Source organism: Nyctibius grandis, chromosome 7 (genome assembly GCF_013368605.1).
Source record: "Nyctibius grandis isolate bNycGra1 chromosome 7, bNycGra1.pri, whole genome shotgun sequence".
Lineage (NCBI taxonomy): Eukaryota > Metazoa > Chordata > Aves > Nyctibiiformes > Nyctibiidae > Nyctibius > Nyctibius grandis.
Window position 1 is genome coordinate 29,760,820 of NC_090664.1, and position 19,397 is coordinate 29,780,216.

A 19,397-nucleotide genomic window follows, 5' to 3' on the forward strand; every position below is an offset into this window, starting at 1 on the left:
GCCACATGATACTTCTTATATTTACGCTCACTGGAAAAGAAAAATTATCTGAGTGATGCTGGTATACAGAATTGTTTATTATCAATTTAGCTATTGGAGAGGAGACACTCATACTGTCTTTTTCATAGGAATAATCTTCAGATACTACTTGTATAAAGTTTTTTCAGCTCTTGGGAAACCGGACAACTTATGCTGCAACAACATATAATATTATAAAGCTAAAAAAGAGAAGCAAGCATGTACAAACGTTGTACAGAGCATGAGCTAGAAGCTAAGCCCAGGGTATGCTGGAGTTTAAATCACTCAAAACACCATGAAAGCATTTTCCTGTTTGCCCAGAAAAATGTAGGTGGTGTATTCAAATGGTCTTGGAGAATAGAGAGAATCAGAGGATTTTCGATAGGAATAGAAATGCCATTTGCTAATGAGAATGTCCTCCATCAAGTTTCATTCCAGCATCATGGCTAATAAAATATCTCGGTAGGAAGATAGTGATGCAGTGTGCTAGAAATATTATGAAATTCTGTGTACATTCCAGCTATTTTGGCTCCCTGTGGAAATAAATAATTTGTGGGTAAATAGCCTACAACCCAGATAAACTTGGCCATAGATGCAGAGGTGCCATAGCTGGCTGTTTGCAGGGCCATCTTGGTTCCAGCGTGCCTTGTTAGCTGTGGCAGAGCACTGCATGAATGCAGCTGTACCGCTTCTGAAGCCAGGCTGAGTCTAGAAACAGTTCCGCTGTATTTCACAGTGCCCAGGCCGACAGGCTCTGCCAGTCTCTCTGGTGTCAGTCTGAAAACAGGGAGGTTTGTGGAACACGATGCTGAGGCTTCTTGGTGGCTCCTCACAGGGCCTGCTAGGGATTGTCAAGGTTTCGGCATGGCTTATGAACCCAGCTGGTTCTGTATGGGAATGGATTTTTCAGCACTGTGGTCCCTTGTGTTCTGGGCAGGCTTGTTATGAATAGGGCCAGCTCAGGTTTAATGCAGAAATGGAAGTAGCATCTGTCTGTCTCAAAACACTGGGAAGCACTTGCAAAATTACTGGAGCTGTGTGTGGACTTCTTCAGAAAACCTCAGATCCAGCAGTGTGCAGTAATAAATGTGGATTTGTGTACAGTTAGCTGTAGTGGAGCACTGCTTTCCCTAGCATGTTATAGAGCACTTATGTTTCCTCCCCCTGCACCCCCTTCCCCACCCCCCCCCATCTAGAGTATCCCCACCTTTTGTTTGCCAAGATAAAGGCTGTCTGTCATGAAGATCACAAGTGTTGTGTAAATTTTTATCATCAAAATAATGGAAACTTTCCAATACAAATGCTTTCCGATGCAGTCGTGAATGCTATTTTTTTTAATCAGTGTCAGCATAATATTATTTATTGAAACTTTTTTTTTAGTCTTAATACATTGAGAAGAAAAAAGAAAAAAGTCCCTTACATCAACTCCTTGTGACAAATTAAGCTTTTTTTTTTTTTTATATATAAAACTGTACGATAACATAGGTTAATTTTAAGTTTGACTGCAGTTTTCAAGGAAGGTATTGGTGGACCCTAGTTAGTGTCATATGCTTCCACTGTAGTCAGCTTCAGCAGAGCATCTCTTGTTATTTCTGTTCAGGACATTTATGTCTTGTTCTTCGAAAGCATAATAGAGTTCAAAACCTAAAGTCAAAGGTTATGTGCTTATTCCTTGGTCTCTGCAGCCCCAGGGCCAGCATTTCACGACTGTAGGGATTCTTTGTTAAGTTATGAAGTGTTCCTTTTAATTCTTGGATACTTCCCTGGGCTGTTTCCAGTCCCCTTTTATTAGCATCTCTCACTTATTGTGGCAAGACTTATGACTTTGGGATTTCTTTAAAAAAATCTCACTGCTCTCAGCTATCCGAGATGCTTTTAATGATGTCCTTTGTTACAGCTGAACCAATATCTCAACCCTCTTCAGTTCCTAGACTTGGAATAGACAGTAACAACACATGAAGTTAGATATTATAAAAATAAATAAATTGTGGCCCTATTAAATGACTGCAGGGATAATTTACATTGTACATGTAGCAATATATGAAGAATGAAAACTGTTAATGTTAAAAGTTTTGTCTATGAATAAAAATAAACAATATGACTAAAAGATGAAAATATTGTTGATAACTTAGAAAGGAAACATACTATACTTTTTTTTTTGTGTAGCCACAGTGCTCGTGGTGCATTGTTATTTATTCTGCTGTCTGTTTACGCCACTCTTGTGGAAAGTCTTCTGTATTAAACCAATGGTAGCAGGAAACTTGCTGCTCTCCAATCTCATCTTCTTATACATTGTACAAATTTTCACAGAATCGCATAGGTTGTAAGGGAGCACTGGAAATTACATAGTCCAGCCTCCTGCTCAACTAGGCCCAGTTAGAGCAGGTTGCTGGGGGCTGTGTCCAGTGCTTGCCTTGCCAGGCAGCTTGTTCCAGTGCTTGACCACCCTCATGGTGAAAAATTTCCTGCCTATATTAAGTTGGAATTTCACATGTTCCTGCTTGTGTCCATGTCCACTTGTCCTTCCGGTGTGCATCTTTGAGAAGAGTTTGACTGGTTGCTCTCCATCTCTCATTAGGTTGTTGTAGACAGCAATAAGGCCTACTGTTAACCTGGTGGTCTTACAGTTGAACAAATATGTTATGGGATCCAGACCCTGACCGGATCCAGTATGCCAGTGTTTTTCTTGAATGGAGAGCCCAAAACTGGACACTACTCCAGATGTGATCCCACAAGAGGCTGTAAGGATTCTATGGGATGCCATGACAAAGGCATTGCCAAAATCAGCAAACAATATCCACTGCTCTCCTCTCATTCACCAGAGGCAGTCATCTCATAGTAGAAGGCAGTTGAGTTAGTTAGGCATGATTTGCCCTTAATAAATCCATGCTGCCTCTTCCCACTCACCTTTTTGTTTTTCATGTGGCTGGGAATGGTTTCCAGAAGGGTTTTCCATGTTTTTTCCAGGAACTGAGGGTGAAGTTGATGGGCCTGAAATTTCCCCAATCCTCTTTGCTATGTTATTTGAAGATGGATATGGTGTTTGTCTTTCTCCAGTCATCAGCCACCTCTTTTGATCACCATAACCTCCAAGAGAACAGAGAGAACATCATTGCAATGACATAAGCCAGCTCCCTCAGCACTCCAAGATCCATCCCATCTGGTCTCATGGACTTGTGTATGTTCAAATGGCTTAGGTACCTCTTAACTTCGTCTTTCTGTAATATGGGTGATGGTACATACCCACAGACCCTGACAGCAAGCTCGGAGAACTAGAGAGCCACAGGGCAGACCTTCCAGTGAAAACCAAGGTAAAAATGTACCTCTGCCTTTCCATGTTCTTTGTCACACAGAGGGCCTGTGTCTTCCTTAGCCTGCTTTTTGATGCCACCCTTTCTACAGAGCACTTCTTGTTGCCCTTTGCATCCCTTGCTAGGTTCAACCCCAATGTGGCTTTGGCTTTCCTAACTCCATCCCTGCATACTCAGGTGATGCTTTTGCATTCTCCTGAGTAACCTGTCCCTGCCTCCATCTTCTGCATGCATTAATTTTGCATTTGAGTTCATTAAAATTCATCTTTCCTGGCCTTCTGCCAAAGGTGCTCAACTTTCTGCCCATAGAAATGGACTGTTCATGTGCTTTGAGGAAGTTGACTTCCAAGATCACACAGTTGTCCAGAGCTCCTCCTGAAAATCTAGTTAAGGATATGACCTATCTAGTAAGACTGGATGTTTCTTAAAAATAAAATCCTAACATTAAAAGCTAAAAATTGATACGTTTGCAGTAGAACTCAGATAGAAACATGAGAATTCCTGTAATAGCACATCAACTACATCCAGCTGAAGTAAATATTCCTTTATCATGTTCCTCTACCTTTGGTTCTGATTTTAGTATCTATGTTAATATATACTGTTTCCATTTCAGTAGAGCTTAACTGTGATGCTGAAACATGACATATGAATTATTTTACAGTGCTGCAAATATTACACAAGCGTATCTAACTTGAAAGAAGGTCTGTGTATATCGAAATCATTTAGGGTACTGCTGAGATCAGTGGGACCCAAACCAAATGCATGTTTGTGGTCTAAATTAAGAGCTAAACGAATGGCATAATAGTACTGGACATCCAGGTTTTCCGGAGTGTTCTCAGTCACTGAGAAAGGTGAAACTCAGCTGGGACTTCTGAGGCATAACATTTCTTTAAGAAAGTTTCTTCAACACCATCTGGAATGAATGGGATCCAGGAACATTTCTTGATGGAAATTGTAGGTGAAGTAGCTGCGAGCCTTATCACAAGTCATCTGATTCTTTTTGAGCGACCAGAGTTCTGTCTACTCAATGCCAGTGCTTACTAAGCTGTCTTTGTACAAACTGAGTTCTCATTGAGGATCAAAAGCTAGCTCTGTACTGGAAGTAAAATGGGCCCAGGGACTGAGCTTGAGCACTGGGCTGCTTCTTGTTCCTGCTGTTTAATTGCTGCTATCTCCCTGGCATGGTTTTTGTCTATACCACTTAGAGCTTTCTGGGACCTTTCTCTCTCCTGGCATATTTTGGGTGCTACCACATGCCAGGAGCCATTTCCAGTAGGCATTGTAGGTAAGACTCCACTTTTGTTTCCTTCCACCCTACATGGCCATACAACACTATTCCAGAAGGCCTTGTAGCCTCACAGAACTCAGATGCCATCATGTCACACAACGGGACATGCCCTCATTCTCATACCATGAAAATACTGCCCTAATGGCTGTGACAGTCTTCACTTTGAACTAAAAATTCCACACAAATAATATCTTAGGGACATAGGAGTACTGTGTTATACTCAGAGGAGTATAACTAAGAAGACCCCAGAATGAAAATGTGAGGTTAGATGTTTAGGAAGAAAGAGCGTGAGCTATGCTTGCAAATGAGAACTGTTTCCCCATGACCGGGGTGTCTTCTTATTTTCTTTTTCTAGGGACACTGGTTTCCAGGAGAGTCAGGTGGATGTGTACAGTGTATAAGGTCAGTGCCTTAAACCTGTCCCCTGTGTTGTTCGTTTACACTTTGTTCCACATAATATGCATGTTAGTCCATCTAGATTGACTGTTCTTTGCTTCCTGTCAAACCAAGTGTGCTGCTGAATAACTGAGTCATGGATGTGTATACAAGCTAAATCCTGTGTTCTTATCTCACTCGCACGCACTCACAGTTGACTTAAGGAGGACCAGTATTAAAACAGTGAAGTCAAGCATAAAGGTGTCGGAAAACTGGAGTTAATGTTGCCTGTGCCTTATGGCGCTAGAAACTACAGCAAAGCCATGACCAATGCTGTCCGTTCTGCATATTGCCTGACTCAGTGCTATAATGCAAACAACAATCTGAAATAGTTCTTTCTTCCTCTTTGTTTTTTGGCTGTTGGCCTTTACATTTAAACTCTGCTCTGAAGACAGAGTTACACATTTTCTCATAGTCTCTCCTGCTGTGTTTATGAGCACTTCACAAAAATTCCAGTTCAGGAAAATTTCCTGCTCTGATATAATCTTGCAGCATCTCATGGAACTTTGCCAGGAAGTTTCCCAGGTCCTGACAGCAGAGAGGTTAGAAGCAGAAATCTGGGACTTGATTCCAATTGGAAGTGCATGTGCTTACGATTGCAGGAAACGCTCAGGTTGTTTGCATTCCCTTGTTCAGGTTCCTGCAATCTGTTCCAATCCCTTTGCCACTCTAGTGCTAACTGTACTGTCAGTAAGCAGCCGACATTTCGCTGGATATGTTTCCGCTGTTACATCTCCCTGTTGCAATCCCTTTTCTCTCTCGCCCACATTAGTGACAAAGTTCTGTTTCAGCACCATTACCTTCCTAGCTGCTTTTTCCATTACTGTTTTCTCTGTCAATCAGCTTAGTGCAGCCTGTTGGTGTGTTCCTTCTGTGACTGGTCTTACCAAAGGCTCTTTCCCGGCAGCACCATCTGACCAGCTTCTTTTTGGTCATGTCTATGATCATGCTGCAGTGCCTCTGCTCGCATGCTGTCTGTATGGTAGAGAATGGAGTCCTCTGTGAAAGCAGCAGAGGAGAAGCCAAGTGCTCGTTGTTTGTAAGGAGTGTCTGTCTTTGTTTGTGAATTTGGCCTGGAAGGAGTGTGCTCAGTTACTGGTGGGAAGTGATGTGCCTGCCATCTGGTCAGCTCAAAGTATGATGGGAGACTTGAGTATCCAAGCTGGAGATGTTAACTTATAAAATCTAAAGTCCAAATGCATACAAATCATATTCTATCCTCAGGAACTGTAGAGTTCCTCATAGAAAAAACACCTGGTGATTAAATTTCACATTCATGGCTCAAGACATGATGTAGCTAGTGTTTCTAAACAGTAGATCAGTGGGACATGGGCGAAAAAAGTAGCTGAACAGTGTTGTGGCTAAAACATTGGGGAAAAAAAACCTTGACTGAGGAAGGTACCTGGCATGGACAATTTTGGCTTGCCTCGTCAAAAGTCACTGAATTTATGCCAGGTAAATTTGCCTTTGCCTGGACAATTTGCTAACATGTAATAATTGGCAACATCAGCGACATCACTTAAATGTGTTTGTTGTGGATTTAAGCGAGAATTGTGTGTTACATGAGGAAAGCATTTGGTTCAGAGATTGAAAAGTTTTGTGTCTTAACGCGGTAAACAAGATGCTACAACGTAGTAATTTTCTGTGTGAAAAGGTAGAGGTTTTCTAGTGTCTAACTGGAAGATTATGTCTTCAAGATGTTTGCATTAACTGATAATTTCTTATTTTATTTAAGTGTCTGAAGAAAACAAGAAACATGGAAGGTCATAAGTAGTAAGTACCTTGATCATTTTTTCTTATTCTGAAGAGCTAATGGTGTTTGGCATGTTGATTTGTCACTGCCTGAGTCTATCACACATTATGTTCTGGAGTCTGGTATTTATATGAAGTCACTGGTAGCCATTCTGTTTAAAAAGAATAAAAATAAAAAATTAAAAACTGCCAAAGAATGGAAAAACAACTGAATTGACTGGATAGAAAATTAGCATACGTTACCAATTTCCTGTTTAAGGGAAAGAAGTGTGTGAACTCTCATATTTCAAGAGGTTTGTCCATGGTCATCAACTTCAGAATAAAGTACATCCTTCTTTTAGTTATATTTTCTGATTTGTTTTTAACAAAACTGCCATGTTCATGATTGCTTGACAGAAAATCCATTTTAAAAAGGTATTGACAAGTGTCTACCAGTAAAAATTGTCCACTGAATATTTCAGTAATGTGATTATAAATCTGTCATTATCTTAAGCATAAACAGGAGCCAGTAAAATCTCCAAATGAGATTAGAAGCTGAATTTGTCTGTAGTGGTAAAAGATTATATTCCTCTTATTCCTTCAATTCATTTATCAGTCTCTAATTCAGGAATCTGTAGTAATCCCAGCATTATATTTTTTTGTGACCTGATATTAATAACTCCTTTTTATTCCTTGCACCATGTCCCCAGAATTTCTAGTGGCCTCAAGTGAGGTAGATATCAAGGCTGGTTGACATCAGATGAATTATGGTGTTTTCTTCACTTGACCACTGAACTGAGATTATCAGTTATTTGCACAGCTGTAGCAGAAGTTAAAGCACACAACTAGCCAGACAGCTAGGGTCTTTATACTGCATTGTGAGCGGGGTTTTTTTTTATATTATTATTATTTTTACAGTAATGCTGTTTTTATTAAACTCTCATACTCTGTTTTTTCATAATGCAGGGGGATCTTGTTATTTGTTAGAAGTTGTAGATTTTTATCTTTTAAAGGTGCAGCATATATCAAGTTAATATAGGCTTCACCTAACTTGATAGGCTGGCTGTTGTCAGAGTGCGTAATGGTTTGTGCAGAATCCACATGAAATGTGGTATGTTTTGTGTATGTTGTTTATTTTGTGCTGTAGCACCAGGAAGACCTTTATTTTAATTTTAATCAAATTCATAAATTAAACTCTTGGAACTAATGTTGGGGGAGAATTAAATGGGTGAGGATCTTTGCTTATGAAGTTTGGAGAGGAAGCCAAGAAGTGCTGTGTATAAGTGCAATTTGAATTTTGTCCTTGCTCGCTTCCGGTTTAATTTCTTAGCATCTCTGTGGTGATTAAGGTGCTTTCTCCTAAGTTACTGATTAAAAATAACTAAAGTAAAAAATCCCTGTGAAACAAACTTCCTTTTCAGGTTAAACTGTGTCACTAGTAACTGTAGGGCAGATGTGCCACACCTTTGGGGAACACATGTACCAATGCTTGTTGTTCCAGAATGGCTGTAGTATTTCACAGCAAGCGTGTATATCTGTATGTCTCAATACGTGACTTGATGTGTGTGTTGGATCTAAAGACCTCCTGGGGTAGCATCCCAGAGCTGTCTGTGTGTTGTGAACAGAGCTAGTAGGCAGTATCTCAGTAATGAACCACAGTGTGTCACTCCACAGGTGGAAGGTATCTTTTTTTTCAAAATAAACTCAGCCTCTTTAATTTTCCTAGAGTATTTAATATAGCAAGTTTTAGCAGCTGTTTACTTGTAAAGAACTGCAAAATCACTGCAGCTTTTTATATAGGGGGGGAAAAGGCATGTACTTTTGCAGAAATTAATAATGGAATGACTATTCCTGAAAGACATCAAGATTTCATCGTGAGGCTATATTTTTCTATTAAACCATATTCATATGGTTTAAATATTGTGGAATATGGAGTTTCTCTTTAGATTGCACTTTTTATTAGGTCTGCTAGAGGAATGCAGAATCATCTGTCAGTAGAAAATAATCCTTGAAAAAAAGATTACCTGTTATGCACCCACAGTTTTCATGTAGTCATTGCATAAAGAAAGATGGAAGCTATCTCCCTTGCAGATAGCATGCTCGAAAGAGATGAGTGTTCTTCTAATTCTTTATTATTCAATTATGAAAAAGGGAGGGCAAGTAGTCTCATTCCATTCATAAAATGAATTTTGTGAAATCCTGACAATGCCGAAATTGCATGAAAATTGCTATCTGCTTAAGCAACTCTTCTAGTTCACTTGAAACTCTGTTATTAGTTACATAAAAATTTAATTCCACAGGCTATAAATCATTCCATAATGCATTGGGAAGAATTCTTTGCAGCTAATTATTTGGCAGTACTACATGCTAAAGACATTCAAATTGAAAGCAGTGTATTGTTTTCCAAAATAGGGTAGGAAATATTTGTGGAAATATAGTGCTATTTTTAATTGCTTTGTTATTAATGCATAATAAGGAGATGCATGTTAGAATTGACGTGTCTGCATGCGAATGCAATGTTCTTGATGGAAGAGTGTTAATCTAGCTTGTTAGACTTATTTTTTAAGCATCCTATTGAAGTTTTATAATTTTGTTTCTTAATATTTTAGCAATTATCCAAGGGAATTTTATGACCAATATGCTCAAAGCCAGGAAAAATCTGTGGTCAATAAAATGCAACAGAAATACTGGAAAACAAAACAAACCCTTATAAAAGTCACAGGCAAAAAGGAAGATGAACATGTTGTGGCTTCAGATGCAGATCTGGATGCAAAACTAGAGGTTTGTAATATCTGCATAATGCGTATTCTTTGTTTATTAATCTTTAAAGTGTTTTCATTTCCGTCAAGCCTCTAAGATGTGTACACATAGATACTATATAATAATGTATATACATTTTTATCATTATTTTCTTATAATATACTTTTCAATTTTTAGAAGAAGTACCTATGTAAATATGGGGAGTATAGTGGCATTTTGTCATACAAAAACCCATGTCCCTCAAACTTTATTTGGAACATAACATCTCTCCTATCTATTTTCAGGTTTGGAGGGCACGTTTTTTTTCTTTTTTCTTTGGTGAGGGGAGTAGATCATCCTTTGTGTTTATATCAGTCATCCTTATCCTTTGCTAATATCAGTTTAAAACTTTTTTTTTTTAAATACTCATCTATAGTAAATACAAATTACTTTTTTTTTCTACAGTTATAAAATACCACATATACCAGAAAAACATGAAATATACAAAGGAGCAAGGTGCATAGTCCACTCTCCTCTCTGGAGTTTTTGTGCAGATTAGTGGTTTTTGACATGACCAAAGAGAGCTTCTAAAAGTCTGTGAAGTGTAACCAAGAGAAGGAATCCTGCTGCGTAACAGATATGGTCCCACTGTCAGTATCCTCAGCCCCACTGGAAAAAAAATTAAGGCTCTACAAATTGAAGAGCTTGAGCACCTTTGACACAAAGTAAATTATAGAGAATGGACTTCTAAAGTGTAATAACTAAGTTAGTGTCCAGCTAAGTTTTATCAGGTTTGTTTTGTTACATAAGGATAAATGTTTTGCCTTACTGTTTTTCTTCAGTTTCTTAGAAAATTGAGTTGGGATTCTCAGTTTATTTGTGTTTTAGCTGAAATGCAAGAGGCTGTTTTACAACAAACAAATCTTTGTGGTTCTAGCTATAATAGTGATAACTTATAATGGGATAATTCTAGCTATGGGGTCTTCATAATGGGTTATAATTCAAGAGTATGGACATAAAACAAGCTGGAAAGATGGAAACAATATTTTATAAATATGTACCCAAGGTCCTACCATGCTTACTGTGTTGCAGATTCATCAGGTAGGCTGCTTTGTTAGCTCAGGTGGAGCTGCAAATAGGGAAACTTGTGTTTACCAGATAGAAAAGTACAAGCATGTTTTCGCTGGGACAGCTTCTCAACTGCAAGTCATGCTCTCAGCTTAAGAGACAAGACCCATGTAAATGTACAGGAAGTCCAGCAGATGTGAAGGAAGACAGTTACTGTGACAGTAGTCCATTTTGCTCGTATTTGTGTAATGCTTGATACAGTGGAGTTTAGGTTTAAGTTGCAGATTGGAGGTTTTAGATGGACAGGCAGAAAGAGTAGTGGCTTTCCTATTTCCTAGAAACAACGTCCAAACTTAGTGAAGACTGACTTCCCCCTTGCCCCACCTTGCCTATTCTTCCTTTGGAAACTGCAGCTTTACAAATTTGGGCAGAAAACCAGAGCTATGCCAGCAAAAGGTCTGGTTTAAATCAATAGCTTTCTATGTTGACATACCCATGCAAGTTTGTTCCACTAGGCTGTGGTATTAAAATTCAATATGCATATTGCTACTTAACACATGATAAACATCGTAGACATTTTGCTAAATTTTTGTTCTACTGTCGATTTTTTAGAAATAAAGACTTGTACATCTTCACATGTATCCAAAGATATCAATAAGAAAAAAATCATAAGTAGTTTGGTTAACTATCCAAATGTTTCCAAATTATTTTTGTCTTTATTTTTCTTGTTATGATTGGTCTGTCTGTAGTTTCAGTGGACAAAATTGGAAGAAAAGCACAGTTGATAAGGAAAAATGACTTTCCAGCTGGAAAGGTTACTCATTGTTCAAGAAGGAAATAGTGATCCCTAATAATTTCTACAAAAAATTAAGCTCTCTCTTGTATTTAATTGTCAGTGTTTCTTGCATATGCTTACAATTTTTTTTTCTATATTCTGTTTCAATATCAGCTGTTCCATTCTATTCAGAGAACGTGTATGGAGTTGCTGAAAGCAATAGAACTGTATCAGAAGAGGATTTGTTGTAAGTATGATCAAATACAGTAGTTAAAATAAGAAGGTCTGCAATATGGAATCATTGAACAAGTGAAAAAGTAAATATGAAAATGGGGAGCTACTAGTTTTATCCTAGTTAAAAATAAAGATAACATTCCTTGCAGACAGCTAAAGGCAGACTTTCTTGAAGATCTCCTAGTTTTTAAGTTTTATATTTGATTTTATATAGTGATAGGTAGCAATAAATACAGGAGAAAGCTTGCTTTTTAAGGTTGGAGGTTTTTTTTTCCATTAGTTGCTTGGCCTGTCTAAATTCAGAAGTGTTTTGTTTTAGAAATCCTAACTCCAGTCCGAACTGTTTTGTTTTTTTTATCAGGATTGACTACGAAGAATACTGGGCTTATTGTTAGTTTTATAATTAAGTAATCCATAGTATTATGATGAATTTGATAATGCTGACTTGGCTGCAACAGGTGTACAGTAATTAGTGGCAGTCATTAGTGAGAGACAGGAACCTCATTTGGGAAGTTTCAAACAGCAGATTGTGTTAAATGACATCTAAGGCTTCTCTCCAATCAGTATTGTTTGATTCTCTGCTGCTGTGGTTTCTGGCCTGGAAAGAAGAATCCAGCTTTGGAGACAACTTTTAATTTACTTTCTTCTGTTGAATGTCATGCATATTTTCTCCAGTCTTTCCTTTTTCTTTTGCGTGTCCAAAGAGAGTCAGATATAATGTTTCAGGATATGGAGATAAAATTAGAATACAGAATAGTAGTGTATTGAGTTCAAGAAGTGTTGCACAGTAGCAGGTGAAATCTCTGATGCAAAGATGTGCATGCAGCACATTCTACCAGAGTATGCTTTGAGTCTGCATTGGATTTGAGTGTCATTGGGAAAAATGACAACAGGACTTCAAAAGATCTTCTTTCATTGTATTAGGCCATTCTCCCTATTGGTAGTGGGAAGAAATAGGTCCTATAGGAGACGGCTGCTTTGGAAGATTAATAGATTAGGCCATAATGAAATTTTTTTGTAAGGGTATGAGATTGTGAAGACCGCAGGTCCCAATTTGGAAGCAATCAACAAGTCAGAGTAAAACACTTTTATCTTTCCTTATCCTCATGTTTAAAAACCAATCAGTTAATTTAAAATAGAAATATTTCAGATATTTGAAATATTAATTAAAAAATAGTGTTTGAACTGTGTGTACAGTGTGTGGTGCTTAGTTTCCAGCAGGAGTTAAACCACAACACCAACCTAATTCTTTTGTTCAAGAAAGATATAGCATGATTCTCCTGTTGTCTTCTGGCACTGATGGAATTTTATCATTCTTGTTAAGTACACCAAACCCATCAACAAATGTCTCAAGTGAATCAGATCTTCTGTTTAATAAATGCAGGAATTCCATGAAATTGTTTTTTTTGCTGTGCTGCTTGGATTTGGAGTGCCTTAACCTATTTGATCTTAGGCCAGTTTTAAAGCTGTTAAGAATCTATTAAGTAACATGTTTGACCGCTCATTTATTTTTTGTTAGTTCTGTCTCAGGAAGAAAATGAATTGGGGAAATTTCTTCGATCACAGGGTTCTCAGGATAAAACAAGAGCAGGAAAAATGATGCAAGCCACAGGAAAGGCCCTCTGCTTTTCTTCTCAGCAAAGGTATGTGTGTCAGGATTACCATCTGATTTATAAAGTAAGTGGAATAATGGTAGTTGATTCACCAGTGGCATAATTCACTTTGCCATTTGAAATGCGTGAGGAACCAAATGATATGAAAGTTATTATTGACCAAAACTGCTCTAGTATTGGCAATATTACTAGCTTGCTCTGTGTAGTTTTGCCTGATCCTGTTTTTTGTCCTGTGGACCTGCTATGTCTGTGTATCTGCAGATCTCTCACATGTGCACGTTCAGCTCAGCAGTTCTAAAGCTGTACAGGTGCATCTGCATGGCCTCCGTAGCAACGGGGTTGTGAAGGAGCTCACATCAGGTCCCTGTTCTGCTTGGTGGCACTTCTCAGTCTACAGAGAAATGCTACAGGAGGTCCATTTTGGGGGTTTCGGGGTCTTAGGAGGGCAGGTGAATGGATAAGGGTATGCCTTTTTCTGGGCTATGGAGTCTCATACCTCAAGTAGACAGAGGAGAAAGGAGTCTGAATGCCATTTTCTGCTTTATCCGTGAAGTCCTCCAGAAGATCCTAGATACACACTGAGCTCAAGTAGGTTGGGTAGGAGCAAATCACTAAAAAGCAGGAAATACAGAGGGACACACATACACACAAATGCATGCTGTTACCCAGAGCCCCTGCTGTCTCACTGACCCTGTGTTTGCTCAAAGAGTTTAAAAGTAATAGTACTTGATGGCATTATGAGTATTATGATGCTATTTTTTAGCAGTATTGGGACTATGACAGTTTGAATTTCACCACCATTTGCAAGGGAAAATTCTATTCCATTATATTTTACAGGATTTTGGGGGGCTCTTAATTACTGTGATACTTTCCAGCTTTAGCTTAATGGTGCAGCTGTTTGGCTCAAAATAAAACATCGCATACAGAGCACTGAGAATTTCGTATGTTTATCTTGGGCTAGAGTTTGGTCATTAGCACATCCAGTAACAGCCATGAGTGGGATCTTTAAAACACATGTAAGGCACCTTTGAGCAAAAGCCCTGATGATTTGCTTCTTTATAAAGCTTAACTGTTTATAGAAATCCCACTGTATGACGTGTCTACATAAACTGACTTACCCAGCCATTCAAAGGAAAATTCTTTGTAGAATGAGGAAAAAATATGAGGGGGGAAGAAAAGCCACACTAAGAAGTTCGCATTTTATTATATCTCTTACTTTTTGCATTCTTAAGGTATCTTTTAAAATAAACTCACATAAAAATAAAACCAGTTAAACGTTTGTCTATCTTGAGCCATCCTCAAGCTCATGTTGAAGTTGGGACTGCTCTTATTTACATTGCATGTCAATAGCTAGCTCAGTAGCTGGAGATCAAAAAGACACAATTTGCTGGTTAGTGGAGCTGAAATTAGAAATTCTCTTACGCCTATGAAGTCCCTAAGTAGCACATTAAACTAACTCTACACTGGTGTGGAACTGATTGAACCCATTCCAGTGAGGTGGCTACTGGCAACTAAGAGGAAAGCAGAAGCAGCAGGAGGAAGCAAAGCAAAAGTTGAGAGTAATTCTGTCTAGTTCTGAGATCCCATTAGGAGCCAAAGTGATGGCATGGGGAAGACAACAGTGTCCCCTACTGCCTTTCCAAAGTGTAGTTGCTGGAGGAAACGTTTAAGAAAATGCTTAAATCCTTCCAAAAGATAAATGTCCTTCAAAGGAATTGTTCAGATTCCTTTAAAAAAAAAAAAAAAAAAGGGGGGGGGGGAAATCAGATAATTATCTACTTGACAGATGACTTCTTTGTTTACCATGTACATTTGAAGATTAAAAGGCTGATGGAAGTGCTTTTTCTGAGGCTTAACATGACAATCCTGATACATCTGTGGTATGTATCCAGTAATAAATTACCTCGGGTACATTTTTAGAGTTGTTAAATGCAGCTTGCAAAGAGGAATGTTAATAGCATACATACAAGCAGCTTGGCTACCTAAAATATGTATATGCAGTAGAAAAGGTTCCTTTTCCACTTGAATGTGTAAGTGAAAGGTCACTACTTGAATAGGAAGGTTGCAAACACAATATTAATGCAAAATTACCCTGTTCATGTGTACCCTCAACCAAGCTGTAGAACTGTCTGAACATACAGTAGCACTTAAGTGAACTGTTTTGGCTGTGTATGTTTTTTTGATTGCTAGTAAAGTGTCAGTAGTTGTATTAATCTGTCTTTGTGGGACAACTTCTTTAACCTGTTCCTCTCCTTCCTTTCTTTCCTTCATGCCTTCCACCAGATTAGCACTGCGTACTCCTTTGAGTAGATTATATCAAGAAGTGGAGACTTTCAGATATAGGGCCATCTCAGACACATGGCTGACAGTAAACCGAATGGAACAGTATCGGACTGAATACAGAGGAGCTCTACTGTGGATGAAAGATGTGTCTCAGGAGCTGGATCCAGATCTTTATAAGCAGATGGAAAAGTTCAGGAAGGTATGAAGTTTCCTGTAGCTTCCTAGAAGGGGATGCCTGATGAATGACAATGAAGCGTGGTTTTGATTCTTCTGAGGAAGACATAATTCAGCAGCACTAAGGATGCCATTTATCGTAACTAATCTTTTCCGTATGACAGAACTCCAGTTAATCTGATATGGAATACAGTATCCTTCACAGAGTGGGCTGTAAGGAAAGATACAATAATAAGAAACAGCATTTTTTAATAGTTTATTCAACTTCAGCCTAAATCGTTATAATTTAAATAATATATTTTTTTTTTAAAGAAGATTATCTCATTTTAAATGTTTAGCTGTGATGCCTGAATGACTAATGGAAGAAGATATGTCTGCTGTCAGCCAGGGAAGGGAAAATTGATTTTTGCAACTAAAAAGTACAGGATAACAAAAATGGTGTAGTATTTGCGGCTAAATTTTTGGGTGCAGTTAAAGACCAGCATTTTCAAAATTGGCTATTTTTGAATTTTGGGGAGGAGTTGCAAATTCGGAATTTAAGTTCCTCATGCAGTTCAGCCTGACTCTTGGGCAACTGCTAAACACTAAAAATGCTAAGAATGCACTCTCCATAAATCGTCTTAATTCAGTGTCTCACTCAAGTTTGCTATACTTCTCCCCTCCCAAAGGCCTTCCAAAAATCACAGGTCCTAGGTGGTAGTCTGCAGATTTGCTACCAGGTGCGAGTATAGAATTTATTTGGACTGATCCTGTCCCAGTCTGTTCAGGAATGCTCATGAGAACTTCGCAGTTGCTAGTGAGGGTCTAGGGCTGATTTTGTTAAAAGACTAGAATGTTCACAGTTTGCTGTTTATAAATCTTGACTATTAGGAGGCGTTAGGATCCTAGGTATAACACGGTGACTTGTGCTTTGACTAAAGGCAGTAAAAAAATTTACAGAAATTTCTGTGATAATTGAAAGCAGAGGCCTAATAACAGAAATTGTATTAAAGTGTACGTCCATATATGCATGTGCGTGTGACTTAGAGATGGGTCCTGTACAAGAGAGAATCCCTGTTCATCAATGGCTTAAGCAGTCTGTGACTGAAAGATACTTAATTTGGGATTTTAAAAGCTTGTATAAACCATCCTAGCGCGAAAGGACTGGCATGTGTCTAGGCTATGCCATTTTTTGTAAACTTAAGTGGTGACAATAGCAATTAAGGAAGGGGTGGAACAAATGAAACCCCAGCTAGTCATCTAATCTTTATTTAATGCTTCAGTACAGGATATTCCTGTAAGTCTTGTGGCACCAGACATGTATTTTATTATGCCTTGTGGGAAATGTTTATAATGGCAAGTTCTTGCAGGTAAAATAATTGGTATGGTCTTGGCCTCAGCCAATTGCTTATGTATAATGTTTGATTTATTAGAAAACCATTTAGAAAATGGAATGCTAGAATGAATAAAGCAGTACTGGTAATGGTCATACAAAATTGTTTTATAGCTTTCTTGCAAAACAAATGCTATGGAAGGTATAAATTATATAAATGGCAAAGTAATTAAAATAATGTATGCTTTGTATGGTGAGCTTCTGTAGTTAAAAGTTAGATGTGAAATTTCAGCCATCTTGGGTTGCTGTGCTTCGAGGTCAGCAAAAATAAGATTTTTTTTTTTTTTTAAGCTCTCACAAAACTTAGTAGTAAAAATATGAAAATACTAAGTATTTTGAAATATTTCTAGGTCTGAAATGAGTTATATTCTGATGTAAAGAAATAATGAATGTAGATTCTAAAATTCTGTAGCATTACCTCAAATAGTTTAAAAAGAAAAAAAAAAAAACAAAACAACAAACAACCAAAGAAAAAAAACACAACTTGGAGAAGTTCTTTTGAACCTTTCTTTCCTCTGACTGGCTGTCGACTGAAAACCTTTCAGATCACATTGTAATGCAGAGAACAAAAAGCTCTATATTTTGTAGCCAACAGAGTAGAGAAATGCCCTTGGTATCCACTTCCCTACAAATCCCATCTGTGCAACAGGCATATCAAACTAGTCTTTGAAGATTTTAACACTTGGAGAAAGTAAACTTTTCCTTCTTTCATTTTGGAAAAAAAAAATAAAATTACAACAATAAAATCCTTAAGCATAATGTAGCTAGATAGCTGTTGCTGAAGAAGACATAACAGTTGTTTTAGTGCTTTACAAATGAAGAAAGCAAACACAACTGGTGGTGGATACTGTAGTCCTAAATAAAGTAGGGGAGTTATTTTTATTGTCTTTTTCTTCTGTTCTTGCTTGCAGATCTTCATTGTGCCATAGTGTGGCAGTGTAATGCTGGGGTTTTAGGGCTTATTTTGGATCTGTAACAACAATTTAAGAAGTTGTGCTAGTTTTGTATTGAGAAAGATATCATAATTACTGATATAAGGTTTTTGGTTCTGAAATATACCATCGCTGGAGAGAAGTGTTTGATCTGGAGCTGCATATCTAGTGATACACCAGCAAGCAGTTAATGAAGCTGATCCTGTCAGAGCACTTGAAAGAAAGTTTTTTTCAGACTTCTAATTGTAAAAATCCTAAGTATTACTTTAGTAAACATCTTTTTATTTCAAGTGAACAGTGCTAGTTTAGTGATCTTTGCACGTAGTGCATCAGCAATATTTATATCACTTGGTTATAGGACTGTTTTTCAAGTAGGTAGCCTTTTATAATGTAGTCCTAAATGTATCGTTGTGTATACAGATATGGTACTTGTTTTGGAGACCAAAACTAAATCGATCCAGATGGGTTTTTCATACCTTCCATCAGAATAGCTCAGGCTAAAAGATCAATAGTTGAGTCAGTATTTTCAGAGCTGATAAAATCTGAGTTAAAACATTGGCTTTTTTGTAGCTCTCTTTCAAAACAATGAGGTACTTGAAAGGATTTTCTAATGCTGTTCTCAAGGCATCAGTCTAAATATGTGCGACCCAGCAATACTACTGCTTTCAAAGTGTCTCAGAACACTGCAGAACAGCCTTTTTTTACATTGTTATTTGAAGATATCCATGTGATTGTAGCTACTTGAGTCAAACCAAGGAAACAGATAAAATATTTACTTTTCTCTGCAGAGTTCTATAAATGCTATGTACCTTCATTCTTTTTTTTTTTCCTATTAACAGGTTTTATGGCTACTCCAGTGCTGTTCTAGATACAGAGGTCTGCCATTCAAAGTTCAGAGTTTAAAGTGTTGCTTGAGAGAATCTAAACAGCACCTTGGCAACACTGTGATGTTTAGGAGAATTTGGATGAGTTAATAGCCCTTTACCAAATTCTCCACCACTAATCAGGTTTTTAAGGTTCTTAAATCCAGACTGTTCTGTCTGTCTTGTGACTGTACACTCTACACTCTAGCATGAGCTCTGCCGTGATGTAAAAATATAGACCAAATTACCCGAGTGCTGATAGTTCCCCAGTGTCCTTCCTCCAGCTCTGAAAAAGTTAAGCTTTACTATGTATTTCCTGAGAAGGAACATGCCAATGTGCAAAGTGATAGGCTATAGCACCAGAGAGCACCCTCCCATGTGCAGCCTACGGGAACACAGAAGAGGCTCTGCTGTTCAATTTTACTTGCTAAGCTATCTCAAATGCTTATACAGTGCAATGTAGACTTCCTGATCAAATCTAGATATTACAGTGCCACACATAACAGGTAAAAAGTGAGAGCTGAAAAAACTATCATGCTGACCTTTAGGCTAACTGTAAGA

General features: G+C 37.9%; 1 protein-coding gene across 4 annotated transcripts in view; it reads left to right on the forward strand.

The window, feature by feature from the left end:
- The window catches only part of ICA1 (islet cell autoantigen 1), a 73,682-nt gene that overhangs the window by 7,451 nt on the left and 46,834 nt on the right, over positions 1–19,397 (forward strand). For 2 of the 4 annotated variants that reach the window (XM_068404582.1, XM_068404584.1), the window contains exons 2-8: positions 2,986–3,329; positions 4,973–5,019; positions 6,788–6,825; positions 9,393–9,564; positions 11,540–11,612; positions 13,119–13,242; positions 15,496–15,694. In XM_068404582.1, coding sequence (XP_068260683.1) covers positions 5,002–5,019; positions 6,788–6,825; positions 9,393–9,564; positions 11,540–11,612; positions 13,119–13,242; positions 15,496–15,694 — 624 coding nt within the window. In that variant the 5' untranslated portion in view covers positions 2,986–3,329; positions 4,973–5,001. The remainder of the gene's footprint in view (positions 1–2,985; positions 3,330–4,972; positions 5,020–6,787; positions 6,826–9,392; positions 9,565–11,539; positions 11,613–13,118; positions 13,243–15,495; positions 15,695–19,397) is intronic. The other 2 variants (XM_068404583.1, XM_068404585.1) reach the window with 2 other exon arrangements.